This window comes from Nicotiana tabacum, chromosome 22 (assembly GCF_000715075.1).
Source record: "Nicotiana tabacum cultivar K326 chromosome 22, ASM71507v2, whole genome shotgun sequence".
Taxonomy (NCBI): Eukaryota; Viridiplantae; Streptophyta; class Magnoliopsida; order Solanales; family Solanaceae; genus Nicotiana; species Nicotiana tabacum.
Genome location: NC_134101.1, coordinates 180,360,364 through 180,378,431, shown reverse-complemented (window position 1 = coordinate 180,378,431; position 18,068 = coordinate 180,360,364). Strand labels below are relative to the sequence as shown.

The window sequence follows — 18,068 nt, the reverse complement described above, 5'->3', positions numbered from 1 at the left end:
ACTTTGCTAAATTTGTTCTATCGTCCCTGACTAACAATTCCAATTTTAAATTTATTCTATCGTCCCTGACTTTAAATTAGTTTTCACAAGACACACGTAGTACACCTGTGAGCACGTGATTTTTGTCCTATATGAATTACTACCATAAATTCAAAATAAAATAACTTCTTTTCATTATTTGCAATTTTTGTGGATTTTGTGGCATTTTCTGATAATTGTTTGCATTTGTCTGTGCATATTTATTTTATTTAATTCATGAAAATACAAAAATACACTGCATTTGCATTTAAGATATAATTTTGCATTATTGAATTAATTAGTAATTTAGTGTTTTATAAAAAATGGAAAAAATAGTTTATTTTGCACTTTTTAATTTTAATTTCGAATTTTGGTGGTTTTTCTTTAATTTGGTATTTAATTAGTTGTGGTAATTATTATTTAGAGTAGTTAATTTAATTTGGTAGGATAATTTGATTAGAAATCAATTTAGGTTTATTTTAATTTTAATTTTAATTTAGAAGAAATTAGAAAAATTGAAAAAATTAAAATAAAGGAAAGGGAATTTGGGCTAAAATTAATTGATTTATCTCCAAGCCCATACCTCTACACCCCTGAAACCCGTCCAAATTGCCCCAATACCCGTCCCAAAGTCACACTAACTCGGTCCACCTCCTCCCTCAACCCAAATGACCTCGTTTAAGTTAGTTTCGATCTGGGCCGTCGAGGTTATGGGATTAGACGGCTAGGAAGTGGGGGTGGCTTGATATACAAGTGTCCAAACACAACCTCCTACCCCCTCATCGTCTCTTTCACATGGACTCCAACCCTCAAACCCTAATGACGCCGCCTCCATTTCCACCGCCCCAAGGTGGCGGTGACCATCTCCGTTCACCCCCATTTTAACACCCCAGAATTCTCTCACCTCCTCATACCAAATCCGTAACCCTTTGCCCTCGAATATGTCCAAACTTTCTCAAATCTTACATCTGAGTTCGAACCCTAAAGGTCTAAAATCATTTTCGGTCGAATCTGGTGGCACGTATCGACCTGGATTGGCTTTTCTCACATTTGGAAGGCCGACTCACTACAAGATTGATGCCATTCGTTCTTTCTTGACAGAGAAAAGCTATTGGCATTAGTTTCGCGTGAATCAAGTTATCAAGTGTCACTTCGAGTTTAGCCGGTGAGTTCTCTCTCATTTTTGGGTCCGTTTCTATTTTCGTGTTTCACTTGGTGTCCCTCTCTTCTTTCTTTCTTTCCTTATTTGAAGTTTGGTCGAAGTTTTGGCCGAGTTTGAGGTTTGTCCGTCTAGTCTTCGCTAGTTCTTTTTGTCTTCCCAAGCCCGATCTCTGGTCCTAATTGATTTGTTTAGTTTCTTCTGATTAAATAGCATGATTATTGTTCTAGTTAGTCACCTAGTTAATTAAGCCTATAACTTAGTTAAATTCCTGCTGCATGTCTAGGTTAATTAGTTCATCCACTTTCTTTTGTTATTTTGATTGCATTTTTAAGGTTTTCGGGTCTCCTTTTGGGGAAATTTTGATTAGTTTTTAAATTTGTGGCTTTTGAAATTATGAATCTAGGATTGTGATTGGGCTGTGAAAAATCAAAATCCAGTGTGGGGATTTAAGCCGGGATTGACAGGCCCAGTTTTAGAATTTGGACTTTGTCCTGCAGTAATAACAGAGGATTTGGGGGTTATTATGGGTATTTTAGGTAAAGAATCTCTGAATAATTACCTAGGAAAGTTTCTAGGAAGCTGGGGTTGGGGTTAGTTGTGAATTTCTGGTTTTTAACTAGGGATATCTAAGTTATAATGAAAATTTCAAAAGGGGCAAAATGCAAAAACTGATTCCTAAGGTCTGCCCTAGTCCCTTGCCTATAAAGGCATCCAAAACTTGCTTTTCAAGGCAGACCCAAAGAGCCTTGAAAGAGATAAAAATTCTGAGAAAACAAAAACGGCTGAGAATTCTAAAACTACGCTGATTTCCAGCATATTTCTTTGATAAAAACTGATCAAATTCTGTATCAGCTGGGGATTTCTGATCTTCTTCATTAGTTAAAATCTCTGAAAGTTTCACATCTTGCACCTGGGTTGGGAGATGGTTTGATTTTTGGTTTTTCTGGGTTTCAAGCTGATGTGAGGTCACTGTTGCATTGATACTGTTGTGCTTTTTGTTCTGTTGTTATCTACTGCTTCTTCACCTCTTTTTCCCTTTCAATTTCTAGGTATGCTCTTGAAACTTGGATGGAACTGAAACCTGATTGAGCTTTGTATAAAGATCTATGATCCAGTTGGTTTTAAATGAAAACATCAGTCCCTGTTGTGTTAAATTCTACCCTGTTGTCATTTATGTTTTAGTTTAGCTTCTTATGTGCATTTCATTTTGTTTTAAGGCTTGGATCTGAGCTTGTTTAAATGTAGTTGATTTAAAGCTATTTAGGTCTCTTAATGTGTATTAATTAAAGACTATGGTCTAATTTAATTAGCAACAATTGTCTGGCTGTTGGATTGTGTTTTGTCACAACCATAGTTTGAATGTAAGTCAATTTAGACTTTGTTCTAACAAATTTGGTACAGGCTGTGCTCTCTTTCAATCTTGTTTAAGTTTGTTCTTGTATAGTTTGAGGTCTGGATCTCGGATTGTATGACTTATCATGTAATCCTACTTCTATTCATGTACTGAGTTCTGAGCATTCTAAAGGTACTTTCAAATGAATCTGAGTCCGATTTAGATTTGGAAGCCTCCAGATTGGAATCAGTTCATCATGCTTGGTTTCTCATCTTATTTAGAAAGTTTCGAGTTGGTATAGTTTTGCTGACTAGGTCAGTTTGAAACGGATGCTGCATGAATTTGTAATCAGTAAGTTTTGACATTAAGTGATGAGCAACTTGTGCAAAAAGGTTTATCGTCACTACTGGAAATTATATATTTTTTGCTATATAATACATGCACTGAGTTCTGAACATGTTTTAAATTTGGTTTAAGGATTGTTAGCACTCGTCCAAATCCAGAATTTCCTTGAATGATAATTGGCTTCAAGTATATTTGTTGAATCATGTTTTGGGCCATCATCATTGGCCCAAATACAATTGCCTTCATTTCGTAACTAGGCTGCCCAGCTGGGCTTCCCTTTGAGCCCAGTTACCTCTCACGTAGAATCAGTAGTAAGGGGCAACTACAATTGGGTTTCAGGCCGGGCCAAGCTTTAGGCTAGAGATAGTGCAGTTTCTGCATTTTTTTGTTTCTTGTTGATTAAGCGGATTAAGTTCAAACCTTAGGTTAAAGTAATTATAACCCCTTTCAGTATTCTCCTCAGATTTAATTTGGCTCTTTGTCAACAGTTGAGGTGTGCCATACTTAGCAAATATAGTTAGGGCCCTTAAGAGTTCAATCTTGAATTTCCCTTAAAATTGAATTCGAGGCGTGCCGTGACCAACAAAAACTTTAAATGCACGACCTTCATTTAATTAATGGGTATGTTTTCTTCCGAGGTGTGCCATTAGCAAACTTTCCATGGCCCTCGCAAACTTAAAAACGCGTAGTTGCTTTAGGCGCGTATATTAATAATATTACCTTCCTAAACTCGGATGTACATTTCATGTGACCCAAATCAAATCTTAAAACGTTGAATAAAATATGTTTAGGATTGCGGGTGTATTTCATGTGGTGCAATCCAAAGACGTGTTTTAAACGACGTTTAATCTTCTTTAAAAATTAAATAAAAGCGGTTTGAAAGTTAAAATTCGCACATAGGTTTATAATTTTTTAAAATCAGATAATTAAGCTGAATATAACAGTTGAGCGACCGTGCTCGAACCACAGAACTCGGGAATGCCTAACACCTTCTCTCGGGTTAACAGAATTCCTTACCCAGATTTCTGTATTCGCGGACTGTAAAACAGAGTCAATCCTTTCCTCGATTCGGGATTTGAACCGGTGACTTGGGACACCATAAAATTATCCCAAGTGGCGACTCTGAATCTTTAAGTAAAATAATCCCATTTCGATCGTCACTTAAATTGGAAAAAACTCCCTTATATACCCTTTCCTGGGTGTAGGCAAAAAGGAGGTGTGACACACACTGCAGTAAGTAAATGACACAGAGGAATTTTACGTGAAAAATTCCCAGTTCACGGGATAAAAAACTACGTCCTACCCTTATAGGATTTCAACTTCACTACTGAGTAACTTTAGATTACAACCTATTGTAACCGAGGAATTAACCTCTTAATCCCTCACTAACTTGTAACACTCTATTACAAGCCACTTTGTAATAACTCTATTACAAAGACTTTACAACTCAACTAACTCTAGCCTAGACATAAACACACGTGTTTATGATTTACAAAGGGTTTCCTACGCTATGCTTCTAACTAAGCAACGTAAGAATTACAAGTAAAGAGCTTCAACAAAGGTACAACACAACTAAGGACATATAATAACTCAATACGGGAAACTGGTCCGTTGCTATGTTGTTCTTTGTTCTTGATGCCCTAGAGAGTCATTTGCAAGATTGTTGGATGACTTGATAGAATGCTTGATCAATTCTTGAATGTGAAAGTGATTTGTTTTACCTTGATTGATTTTAATAATTTATTTGTGACATCACTTTGAATGATGTAAGCAAGTTAGGTAAGGGGCATTTCATATAAAGTTGACTGCTGCACTGTTTCTGCACTGTAGCGTGTGCAGGAAGCAACTTTACAGCTGGTGCAATTGACTTGTACAGTCTCCTCGAGAACTGGTAGCTATCTGGTTCCTGTATTATTCCTTTGACCCTGAAGAGTAGACTGTCTCTCCAATTAGAGACTTGGTGATCTTTAAGTTCTTGAGGTTGTTGTTACACCCCATATTTTCGTACATGAAAATACGCCATAAATAAATTAAGGAGAGCCCAAAAGTGAGATGTCACGTCCCACAGTATTACATTATGGTGATGTCAAGTTTCACAGTATTAAGTTACAACGATATTGCACCCTGAAGTATTGTACGTTAAAATTTCGTTTTCAGTTAACCGATGCTGTTCCCCCTGAATTATTTTTTCCCTTTTGGCATCATAAAAAGATTAGTAAAAGGCTTTAAGCAAAAAAAGTCTAGCTTGAGTTAACTCATGTAACTTATGTGCACACAACATGACTAAAATCAGATCATAAAAGCAAAACATATATAGCAAAAAGGGAAAATCTTCCATTAAACAATTTGGATTTTAAGACGGGGAACAAATTCAATATTGCTAACAACCATCCACAATTCAGAACAAAATGAGAAAACAAGTACCACAAACATCATCATAAACTAACATAAAAGACCAACACTTAAAATTTGACACTGAGGGGACACTATCTAGAGAGAACTAGAAGGAGAAGGCTTAGAGGTAGAGGCAAGGGTTTGGATGACTAAATCCATTCGAGCATTCGCCGACATTTGCTTATTGAGCAGTTTCTCCTTCAGGTTCTCCAATTGTTTCTTGAGCTCAGCATTCTCCTTAGTCAGACGTGCAACCTCTGAGCTTTGAGAACTACTGGAACTAGGTGCCTCCTGAAGCTGACCCTCAAGAATAACATTCCTTGATTTTAACTTTATGATCTCCTCTGTAGCACTGTTCTGAGCGTTGATCAGCCGAGAGATGGTAGAAGTGCTTCCAACTCCTCCAACCTTATCAATGCACTCACATTCTTTGACAGTGGTCTTGGAGAAGGTTTTTTTACGAGTGCCCATCTTAGCTTTTCCCAGAGGGACTTTGAAGAACTCAAGCACTTTAGTGAGAAGAAACCTATAAGGCAGCCTATGGTTACCATCATTGAACTCAGCCACCTTCTGCATGTGTTCGATCATAATGCCAAGCAGGTTGATGGTAGTAAAGCCATCCAACGCTTCCATGAGAACCAGGTCGGCTCTGGAGGTAATGGATCTTCTCTCAGCACGGGGAGCAAAACCTTATTCACCATCTCAAACAACAATTGGTAAACTGGAAGGAGAGCCTTCTTATGTACCCGTTCCCCCTGCTGGACTGCTTTATCCTTAACTATAACATTTCTAAAATTTGAAGAGCAGGAGCTTGGACAATAGACAACCCTTCAACAGGTACATTCAGAATAGACCCCAGAACGGCAGAGTCCATCACAAAGTCGACCCCATTCACCAGCATGCAGATATGGTCATCCTCAACTTTGAAGAAGTCAGCATAGAAGCTACGCACTTCCTCCTAATATACTTTGGGAGCATCACCTGTGAACAATTGTGTCCACCGTTGAAACTCACAAATTTCAATCAATTGTCTCATTCCATCCTCCTCCAAAATGTCAGGGGCAAAGGTACGACCCCTTAATACCTTCTAATTTCTCAATTTCTTTTTCCCAGCACTTTGGGGATCATCAACTTTAGCCTTCTTGGAGGAACCAGGTTCCTCATCAGTATCAACTTCCCTTTTAACAGATTTGTGAACACTTTTTGCCTTCTCACCAGACTTCACAAACACTATCTTTTCAGACAAATTTTCACTTAATTCTTCATATTTTTCTCCAAATTCTTCCACTAACTTTTCACCAGAAATATCACCTTCCACATAGTTTAGATTCTGAGCACTCTCAGAGGATCTCCATTTAGACTTGGAGATTGAGTGCTTTTATGAGGGCTTACGAGTCAAGGAACCAGGTTCCTCATCCACTTTATCGTTCACAGTGACAACAGGTACTACTTTCTCATTCACAACCTTCCCATCTTTCACCAATTTCCTCCTCCTTTGATTGTCTTGGCTTTTCTTAAGAGCAGACTCAAGAGCCTCCTTATTTTGCAACCAAATAGTAGGTCTTGTAGGAGTTGGCTCTTGAGTAACTACTGGTCTACGCCTAGCCAAGCTAGAAATCGGCACATCATTGGAATCCTCTTCACTATCCCTATTTTCTTCTCTAGATGCAGCTCTTATCTCAGGCATAATCACAACTAGAGGCTCATCATAGAAATGAGGAGAGGGAGCAGGATCAGTACTGACCTGGGGGTTCTTGAGAGGACCCCTGAGTTGGATCCTCCGAGGAGAGATCATGTCCCTCATTAGGTTCCCTAGTAGCACTGTCCGATGCCGATGGTTCAACGGGCACAAGCTCCATATTCTCCACTAAGATCTTGGGTTCTTCCCCCTAAGACTCAGACACATTTTCACCTTCCTCGATAACAACCCCTTCAGCAACTATAGACAACATATTTTCTATTGCTTCTTTATCTTGTAACTCTAGGGAAATCTCAAGAGAAGGAGGAACATTACCTGTCGACTTAAGACCAGGAACTAACATTGTTGAGTCAGCATTAACAAGATCAGCAGTTTGGTCTACATTAGAGCCTTCTTCCGTAGGAAGACTGGAGATTTCCTAATTTTCCTCTTCGTCAACTTTACCCTTTTCACCTAGTTTTTTTCGGTGAGGCAGGAGGAGAGCTCGTAGCCACAAACCTTTTAGGAGTCGAGATTTTGCAGCTTCGATGAGAACCAGAACTCGATTAGGTAGGAGAGGAGAATGAGTCTGGGGATGACTCTGCCTTAGGGTTTTGGCTAGTAGTGATGTTGAGTGAGGAGTCTAACATCAATGTTTTAACTGGTGAGGACTCAATGGGGGTGTTACTAGGAACACTCGAGGTTTCTTGATTTTCAGTCATGGTGAGAAGTGATGAGTTGAAGGGGAGGTATTTGTAGTTTGAAGTGAGAAAGAAGAAGAAATTTTTTGAAGTTTGATGTGAAGATTTGTGACAGTGATGGATCTACTTAAGATGGATGAGGGACTGGTTAAGAAAAGATGACCATTTTGGGAGTCGGGTCGCTTACCAATGGTGAGACGTTTGGGTTCAAAAGACGCAGAGAAAAGAAACTGACACACTGATGATGTGGCACTATTTTATCCGTTCAAAATTATGCATGAGAGAACGAAGAAACTACTAACCTGTGATAGGAGAACCGGGTTCTTTAACGAATCTTGCACGTGTAAGCTTTGCCTTTTTTACCAGCGTGCATTGCATCAACTGCTTATTTCCTCTGTAATCATCATGCGTGGCTACTTGTAATGGTATAGAGATGAGTTAGACTTTTCTAGATAATAATTTTTATCTAACTTTACCTGGACATTTCTTTCATAGCCAATCATCGACGGACCAGATTCTCAGTTGGGTTTTATCAACCCTAGTTCCAAGCAATTTCTTTCAAAATGTTCTCTGCTCAAGGCTTGGGTGAATATATCTACAATCTGATCTTCTGTGCTACAAAATTTCATACGGATGAGCCCCTTTTCAACATTATCTCTGAAGAAGTGGTGACATACATCAATGTGCTTGGTTCTCTTATGTTGGACAAGATTTTTGTCCATGTTGAGTGCACTTGTATTGTCGCACAGGAAAGGCACACAGTTAGAGAACACTCCAAAGTCTTCTAATTGCTGTTTGATCCACAACAATTGAGCATAGCAAAAAGCAGCTGCTACATATTCCGCTTCTGCAGTTGAGAGTGCCACCGAGTTTTGCTTCCTTGTACCCCATGAGATTAGATAGGAACCCAGAAAATGTGCCATTCCAGACGTGCATTTCCTGTCCACCAAATATCCTACATAATCAGCATCAGCATGCCCTCTCTGTTTTTGTTGCACTATGTTTAACTGTTTAAGTGTTAAGACTGTGCAGACTTGCAGTTGGCCAGTTGCAGTGTTGCACTGTGTTTAAGTGTTAATACTTAAGAGTTAAGACTATTTTTGTTGGACTGTGTTTAACTGTGTTTAAGTTGTTGGACTTGTTGGACTGTGTTAATTGTTTAACTGTGTAATTAGTAATGTGCATTGTGCAGTTGGCAGTTGTGCAACTACAGATATTATTCTGCAACTGCAGATGTTATTCTGCAACTGCAGATGTTATTCTGCAACTGCAGATGTTATTCTTGTGCAGTAATATAGTTGTGCAACTGCAGATGACCAGATGTTATTCTTGTTTCATAGTTTCAGGCTTTAAGGTTTCAGCCATGTGCAGTTGTGCACGTTCACATTGTGGACTTGTGGTTGTGCACTTGTGCAGTTGTTTTACAGTTTTAGAGTGAAAATTATAGTGTCAAATTAGAGTGAAAATTACAGTGTTGGTGTTTCAGCCATGTGCACGTTCTTGTTAACTTATTATAGTGTTATATATTGAAAAATATTCTTTTAGAGTGAATTTCAATTGTGTTGTGCGTGTCCACTGTTTGTTAGCACTTCACTTAGCACTTAGCAGTTAGCACTTAGCATTGATTGTTAAAAACCGAAACCGTACCGAACCAAAATAAGAAATACCAAACCGTACCGAAATAATTTGGTACGGTATTTGGTATACACAATTGATAAACCGAATACCGAAATACTGGACCGAAATTCTAAAAACTGAACCGAAATACCGAACGCCCACCCCTACCCAACAAGATCAAAGTTGTCTCCTGAGGGATAGTAGAGAACCAGGTCCTGCGTTACTTTAAGATATCTCAATATTCTTTTGGCAGCCTTCAGATGAGATTCCTTTGGATTAGATTGATACCTTGCATAGAAACCCACGCTGAACACAATGTCTGGTCTGCTTGTAGTGAGATACAAGAGTGACCTTATGATGCCTCTATACATGGTCTGATTTACAAGGAACCGGGTGCTCCACGTCTAGATGGGTATCTGTGGCGATGGGAGTGTTAATGATTTTGATGTTTCCATGTCAAATCTCTTCAGTAGCTCTTTGATGTACTTCTGTTGACTTATCATTGTCCCCTTTTGAGATTGCTTCACTTGTATACCCAAGAAGAAGTTTAGTTCCCTCATTATACTCATTTCAAACTCACTTCCCATGAGTTTTGTGAATTCTTCACATAGGGACTCAACTGTTGCTCCAAAAATGATATCATCAATATAGACTTGAACAATGATCTAGTTCCTTCCTCATTTCTTCAAAAAGAGAGTGTTGTTGATTTTCCCTCTTGTAAAGCCATTTTCTAGAAGGAATTTTGACAACTTTTCATACCAAGCACAGGGATCCTGCTTTAACCCATACAAGGTTATTGAGTTTAAAAACGTGCTCAGGATGCTCATAATTATCAGATCCAAGAGGCTGCTTGACGAAGACTTCTTCTTTTAGAAAGCCATTCAGATTTTTTACATCCATTTTGAACAATGTGAATTCCATATGTGATGCAAAGGCAATAAGAATTCTGATAGCCTCCATTTGAGCGACTGAGGCAAAAGTTTCATCATCATCAATCCATTCTTCCTGATTGTAGCCTTGAACTACAAGCCTTGCCTTGTTTCTTGGTATGTTTCCAAACTCATCAAGTTTGTTCCTGAATACCCACCCAGTTCTTATAACGTTTCGATCTGCAGGTCGAGGAACCAGGTGACATACCTTGTTACTCTCAAATTGATGGAGTTCCTCCAGCATGGCTGTAATCCAGTCTACATCTTTCAATGTTTCTTTGATATTTTTGGGCTCTATTTGATAGAGAAAAGCTGAGAAGGCAAGTGAGTTTCTGGTCTTTGATCTGGTTTGAATTCCTGAATCAAGAGGAGTGATTATGTTATCAAGGGGGTGTGAACTTTTGTGTTTCCAGTTTGACACCTGAACCTCGTTGTGAGAAGGTCCAGGTATTTCTGCATGTGAACCTTGATTGCTTCTCATCTCAGCATCTAGGGTCCCTTGAACACCATCGACAACTTTGTTTTCAGCTGCAGTTGTTGTGATTAAGGGACCAGGTTCCTCTCCATCAGTTGGAGATATGGTTGCACCATCCTCATTTGATTCCTCAATGTGGCTCATCATATTAGCCTTTCCATTTGACATGTCAATAATTTCACTAGGAACAAGTGACTGTTCTCCGTCTTGATCGTCTTATCATTCAAATCCTTTTCACATGGGTCATTAGATTCATTGAAGATCACATGAATGCTTTCCTCAACACCTTGAGTTCTTTTGTTATATACTTTGTAGGCTTTGCTTCGTGATGAATAGCCTAGAAAGATTCCCTCATCACTTTTGGCATCAAATTTTCCAAGTTCTTCCTTCCCATTATTAAGGACAAAACATTTGCAACCAAATGTTCTCAAATGTGTCATCTTAGGCTTCCTTCCGTTAAGCAGTTCATACGGCATCTTGTTTAGAAGGGACCTGATCATGCATCTGTTCACAAAGTAGCATGCAGTATTGACGGCTTCCTAAAACCTTTTATAATGCCACTGCCAATCAACATTGTTCTTGCCATGTCTTCAAGCGTTCTGTTCTTCCTTTCCACAACATGATTTTGTTGAGGTGTTCTTGGAGCTGAGAATTTGTGAGTGATGCCATTTTCAGCACATAATTCATCGAATTTTGCATTGTCAAATTATATCTCATGGTCAGACCTGATACATACTACATTAAGGCTCATCTTCACCTGGATCTTCTTCACAAATGCCATAAACACTTGAAAGGTTTCATCATTGGTTCTGAGAAATATGGTCCAAGTAAATCTGGAATAGTCGTACAATATGACAAATATGTACCTCTTTTTTGCTCTACTTGGCACCTTCATGGGTCCACATAGATCCATATGGAGGAGATCAAGTGGCATTGAGGTATTAACTTCCTTTTTAGTCTTGAAAGATGATCTGACTTGCTTTCCTTTTACACATGCATCACACACCTGTGATCCTTAAACCTTGACTTAGGCAGACCACGAACCAGGTCCTTCTTGACCAATTTGTTCAACAACGTGAAACTTGCATGATCTAGCCTTCTGTGCCATAACTCAGCATTATTATCAACAACACTCAAACATCTAAGATCCCCATTTTGCAATGACTCAAAGTTAGTCACATAGATGTTTTTGTATCTTTTGGCCACTAACACCACTTCACCAGTCACAAGATTTGTGACTGCGCATTGGATACAAATTCCACTTTGTTACCCTTGTCACAGATTTGGGAAATACTCAATAAGCTATACTTCAATCCCTTCACGTAGTACACGTTTTCAATAAAGTGAGAAAGAGACTTCCCGATCCTTTCAACTCCCAGAATGTATCCTTTTATGCCATTTCCAAAGGATACACTCCCTCCCTGCAGGGTTTTCAGTGAAAGGAAATCATTTGTACTTCCAGTCATGTGCTTCGATCAGCCGCTATCCATATACCATTGTTGGTTGCTCCCTTTCACTGTTCCCTGCACAAGAAAATCAAGGGTTAAATTTAGAAATCCAAACAAGTTTGGGTCCCTTGTAATGAGGAAAGGGGTGAATTAGGGCTCTTTTGGGCCAAATAGGCATTATACGTTTTTTTATGTGAAGGACCAGGTTCCCTAGTAGTAGTTACTTTTTCAGCAAAAACTTTATTTTTCTGTTGAGATTGGAATCTGGCCTTACAGGTTTCCTTAAAGTGCCCAGTGTTACCACAATGAGTGCATAGCCAATTGTCAGGCACAGTGACATACTTGCTATAAGGGTTGTATGGAGTATTTTCCCTTTGAAACCCGATTCCCTGCATGTTTCCCGCATTGTTTGTATACATGACAGTGATAGCATCAGAGGACCAGGTCCACTTGAGTGATTTTTCAAGATCACTCTTGACTCTTCCTAGTTCTTCCTAAAGTTGTTTTTTTCTCAAGCTCAGCACACAGACTAGATTTCACTGATTTTAACTCATTTTAAGCATAAGATGCGCCTCACTTACAACTTCCTTTCCCTTTTGACTGTTTCCAGGCCTACTCTCCATTTTAAGTTCCTCAATTGTTTCCTTTAGATCTACCTATGGCTTCCAACAGGATGGGACGACCTGCCTTGGTCTTGCCCCGTGCCCTCCCACTTCGATTTAAACGGGATAGGCCAATGTTAAACGGGACACGGGATGGGACGGGACAACCATTTCGTACCGTCCCGTTTCGTCCAGTCCCATCCCATCCCGCCTGGATTTTTTTTTGAAATCTAGCCGTTGGGCAACGGCTTAAATTGCAAAAATAGCCATTGCCAACGTTAATAAACGGCCAAAATGACCTCAACCCCCCCAAAACCCCTACCTCTCCCCCCCTCTCCCCCAAACTTTTAATATAACCCCTAAGTTTATTAAATTACACTTTGACCCTATTTTCTACGATAAATACCCCCCATCCTTCTTCATTTTTTTCCCACAAAAAATCAATCTTCTCTCTCAAATCTCTTACATTCTAATATTCTATCTATATTATTCTTTCAATTTTGTTACTATCAACTATCAAGTGATAACTTTCAAGTTTCAAGTATTTGGGCAAATTTTTGGAGCAGCTTTCAAGCTTTAAATTAATTCGTCAAGTATTTAGAGCACTATTTCGAGCAATTTCTTCAAGTTTCAATATTTAATCAAGGTGCACTTTGTTCCATCTCCTGATTTTAATATATAATTTTTGCGTACCATTTTAGTGCTTAATTTTTGTGTTTACTTTACGTGTTCTATTTTTGTATTTTATTTGCGTGTTTAATTTTTGTGTTAGCTTTTTTAATTTAATTTCGTATTTAAATTATGGCACCTAAAAATGTATTTGGCATGTTTAAAAAAAGTAGTAAAAAATAGTAAATGTGAAAGTAGTAGTAATCCTAATCCTAGTCCTAATCCTAACCCTTCTCCTAGACTTAGAAAACATATAGATGAAATGACTCATGTTAGGATGAAGAAAATGAGGATGAAGAATTAGATGAAATACCCACAAGTCCCGCAACACAGGCTCTAACTCAGAGTCAATATCTGTCTGGAGCTTTACCCCCTGTACCCCTGTAAGGGATAAGCCTAAGGCTGAACGTCCCAAACATCACTTGTATGGAAATTTTTTAAACATGATAAAGTCAATCATCTTGTTATATGTGAAAAATGTAAGCAAGTGTTTGCACACACAAAAAATGGTGGGACGGGAGGTTTAACTAGACACTTACAAAAGGATTACAAATCTTTATGGATACAAGCTAACATAGAAGCCGGAAAAAGTATAGATCCTACCACCGGTACTGGCATTCCTACTGGATCTGGTTCTAATCAAATTCAACAACAACTTGACCCTGTTTCTGGTCATGTTTTACACCCCTATAACAAAGATAAAGATCGTGAGAACTTAGCAAAAATGGTGGATGTCTGTGGTTTACCTTTTACTTTTCCTTCTCACCCTGATTTTGTACATTATATACAAGAAACTTATAACTCTGCTTTTCAAGGTTTTCCTAAGACCACGGTTAGAAATGAAGTTTTTAAATTTCAAACCGAATATCTTCAGTATATTCGTTGTGTATTTTTTCACTTAGATTGTAAAGTGTCTATCACATCTGATATAGGGCGTAGTCCTAATAGTTGTGATTATTTAACTGTTACATGTCATTGGGTTGATCATCACTGGAACATGCAAAAACGTATTATTGGTTATAAATTTGTTGATTCAAAACACATTGGAGCATATATTGCAACAACTGTTCTACAAATACTTGATTTTTATGGACTCATTGATAAAGTTTTAACTATTACCTTAGGTAATGCTTCTGCTAACACAACTACAACAAATAGCTTAAAAACTAGACTTTGTCCAATTAATCTAGCATTTTTTTAATGTTAGATGTGCATGCCATATTTTTAACTTGGTTGTAAAAGATGGTCTTACTTATTTTTTGATGCTTATAGTAAAATACAACATGCTTGTGCCTATATTTTTTGTGCTAATAAAGCGAGTAGAATTCGTGAATTTGCTCAATAATGTGCTAGTGCTAATCTTCCATTTAGAAAAGTTCCAAAAGATGTTTGTACTAGGTGGAATTCTGCTTATGAAATGCTTAAAGTTGCTTATGATTATGGGGTACCTATCTAAAAAGTATTTAATATGCATAATGGTAACCTCGTTGATCAAATTGTTGATTCTGATTGGGATAAGATCAAAGAGCTTACTAAATTCTTAGAAAATTTTTATTATGTACAAAATAATTTTTTGGTATATATTATCCTACTGTTACACAAATATTATGGTATATTTGTGGAATTTCTGTTGTATTTGGTAAGTATAAAATAAATCCAACTTATGCACCGGTCATTAATGAAATAATTTCAAAATTTAAAAAGTATATTTTTTCTATTCCCGAAGTTTATTTAATTTCTACTCTACTTAACCCATCTTTAAAATTAAGAGGTGAAAAGGGACTTGTTCGTAAAATTTATGAGAATTTAGAAATTCAAAAAAATGAACAACCATCTCTCGAAAACTGCCAAGCTAGCATATATTCTTATGCTAGATCAATGTTTGATAAATATAAATCTATGGAAACAACAGGTTGTGAAACTGCTCCTTCTACTTCTAAGTCTAGAGCAGAAGTTTTATGGGAATATATGAATGATATAACAAGTTTTGATTCCTCTATTGATGATGAACTTGATTCTTATCTTAATCAAGGATTGGAAAGTATTAAAGACAAAGAAGACAACAAACAACTTTTGTCGTGGTGCATGGAGCGTGGTAAGGCTTTTCCAACACTTTCAATAATGGCCCGAGATATCCTGACTATTTAAGCATCATCAGTAGCATCGGAGAGTGCTTTTAGCGCGGCAAGATTTCAAATTGGAGATCATAGACATGCATTAGCGAAGGACAGTCTAGAGATTTTCGTATTATTCAGAGATTGGATTAATTCAGAAAGAAGAAATCTTGGTTTTGAAAAATTAACCACTAAGGAAGAAGAAGAAGAATACAATGAGATACTTAGCACTGGGAGCGATGATGACATTGAGCTCATGGAACATCAATCAACATTGCCAATTCCAGCACAATGTCCAAGAGATATTATTGATAAGTTACAAAGAAGCTATATATGAGCTTACAAATATTAGTATGATAATTTGTAATTGGCTACTAAGAGGCCTAGTTCAAATAAAACCCTTCCTAGAAGGTGGCTGCGTAGATTAGGTGCTCTTCAAAAGAATTATATTTGTATTTGAGATTTGAAAGTTCTATTAATAAAATAAAAGACTCTAAGCGTTGTTTCCTTTATGAATTGTCTTAGTTACTTAATACTTTGAAATTATATTAAATAAATTATAACTCTATTATAAATTTATAGTTACTAGAATATTTCATTACAAATCTTTTGTTTTAATATTTTATAATTCTTTACTTAGTTTTCTAATTTTCGTTTTAACATTTAAGTTTATTAAATAAGTCAAAAATCTAGCCATTGCAAACTTTAAAAACATAGCCATTTTAAAAAACCTAGACGTTTTATTTTTTTATAAAAAAACTACACTTAAGGCCCACGAACCCGTCCCGTTCCATCCCGTTTGTTAGCGGGACAGGATGGGCCGATCGTTTCGTCCCATTTATCCCGTCCTATTTCGTCCTGTCCCGCCACCTTCTCGCTTAAATGTCATCCCGTCCAGTCACATCCCGTTAATTTTGTCCCGTCCCGTCCCATTGGATAGCCATAGATTTACCACCACTATTAGTAGGTCATCTCTCTCATGCTCAATGTTAGAGACTCTCTCAATTTAAACTTTTTTCTCTTTTTAACTCACTCAATGGTCTCTTTTAGATCGACCACAACAACCACTAGATCGTCTCTTTCTTGTTCTATGTTTGCAATTTTTTTAGTTAAGGCATATTTTTCTTTCTCCAGACTCTCAATTGTTTCCTTTAAATCAACCATAATGATTACTAGATTATCTCTAGACTGTTCTGCTTCTCCTAGTTACACAGTTAATGCATCTTTATCATTTATGAGACTGTGATAAGCATCAATTAAAATATTTGCCGAAGACATAAGTGTTTTCGGAGAATAAGACTTTAGATTTCTTTGAACATCCAGAAAATTTACCTCATCATCATCATCGTTACCTCCATCATCATCAGACTGTGCCATCAAGGCAAAAATGGAGTCATACTCAGCTGCTTCATTTTCCACTGCCATCATGGAGTTGTTAGCTTAATCATCATCTTCTTTAGACTCGCTGAAATAGTCTTCCCATGCAGCAAGAGCTTGTTTCACAACATTATCAACGACATTTTTCCTCTTGAAGCGTTTATTAGGAACCGAGTTCCTCTTGGCTGCTTTGTCGATGTTGTTTTTGTACTGATCTTGCTTTCCGCGCTTATGACATAGGTCATAACCTTTTGGCTTACTGGATATCCCCTTTTTTGGAATGCCTCCATTCCTGCAAACCATCTTCTGGAAACATTTTGTTAGGTAAGCTATATCAGCATTCTCGCCACTTGAATAATTGTTGTCAGTCTTGAGGACCAGGTTCTTCTCCCTTTTGAGATTTCTTCTCTCATTATCCTTCTTCTTCTTCATTTCATAGGTTTTCAGATTACCGACAAGTTCATCAATGGTTAGCTTCTGCAAGTCCTTTGCCTCTATGATAACGTTCACTTTGCTTTCCTAGGAGCTGTGCAGAACACTGAGTACTTTTTTGACAAGTTTATTTCTTGGAATGATTTCTCCAAGAGAGTGAAGCTCATTGATGATAGAGGTGAAACGAGTATGCATGTATTGGATGGATTCATCATCTTTCATCCTGAAAAGCTCATATTCAGTTGTAAGCATGTTGATCTTTGATTGCTTGACCTGTGTTGTTCCTTCATGAGCTATTTGAGGAGCTTCCCATATTTCTTTTGCTAATTGGCATGCCGATATCCTGTTATATTCATCAGGACCAATGCCACAAACAAGAATTTTATTTGCACGAAAATTCTTTTCTATGGCCTTTCGGTCAGCGTCATTGAATTCCTTTCTCGTTTTGGGAATAGTTACAGCTGGGTTGCCAACGGTCTTGGTAGGAACAAAGGGTCCATCACAAATGACATCCCAAAGCTTAGAATCTTCAGCCATGATAAAGTCGTGCATCCTAGTCTTCCACCATCCATAAAATTGGACATTGAACCTTGGTGGTCTGTAAGTAGACTGGCCTTCTTCAAAGTTTGGCGGAGCAGCCATGAGGATCCTTTGTAGGTGTTAGCCTGATAGAAAGAACTTGCTCTGATACCAATTGATAGAATTTAAGGGTCCACCAAACTATATAGAGAACCAGGTTCTCTATTAGTTTCCACAAGACATACGCACACTGGA

At 37.8% G+C, this 18,068-nt stretch overlaps 1 protein-coding gene across 1 annotated transcript; it reads right to left on the bottom strand.

Annotated features, from left to right (window-relative positions):
• Positions 1-17,381: 17,381 nt before the first annotated feature.
• On the bottom strand, positions 17,382-17,831 carry LOC142176178 (uncharacterized). The gene has a single exon (XM_075243267.1). It carries the CDS (start codon positions 17,829-17,831, stop codon positions 17,382-17,384), a length of 450 nt encoding a protein of 149 aa, XP_075099368.1.
• Positions 17,832-18,068: the final 237 nt, after the last annotated feature.

What these genes read in the sequence shown, in the direction of transcription:
- LOC142176178 (XM_075243267.1), bottom strand. Translation starts at nt 17,831, where the DNA reads ATGGCTGAAGATTCTAAGCTTTGGGATGTCATTTGTGATGGACCCTTT.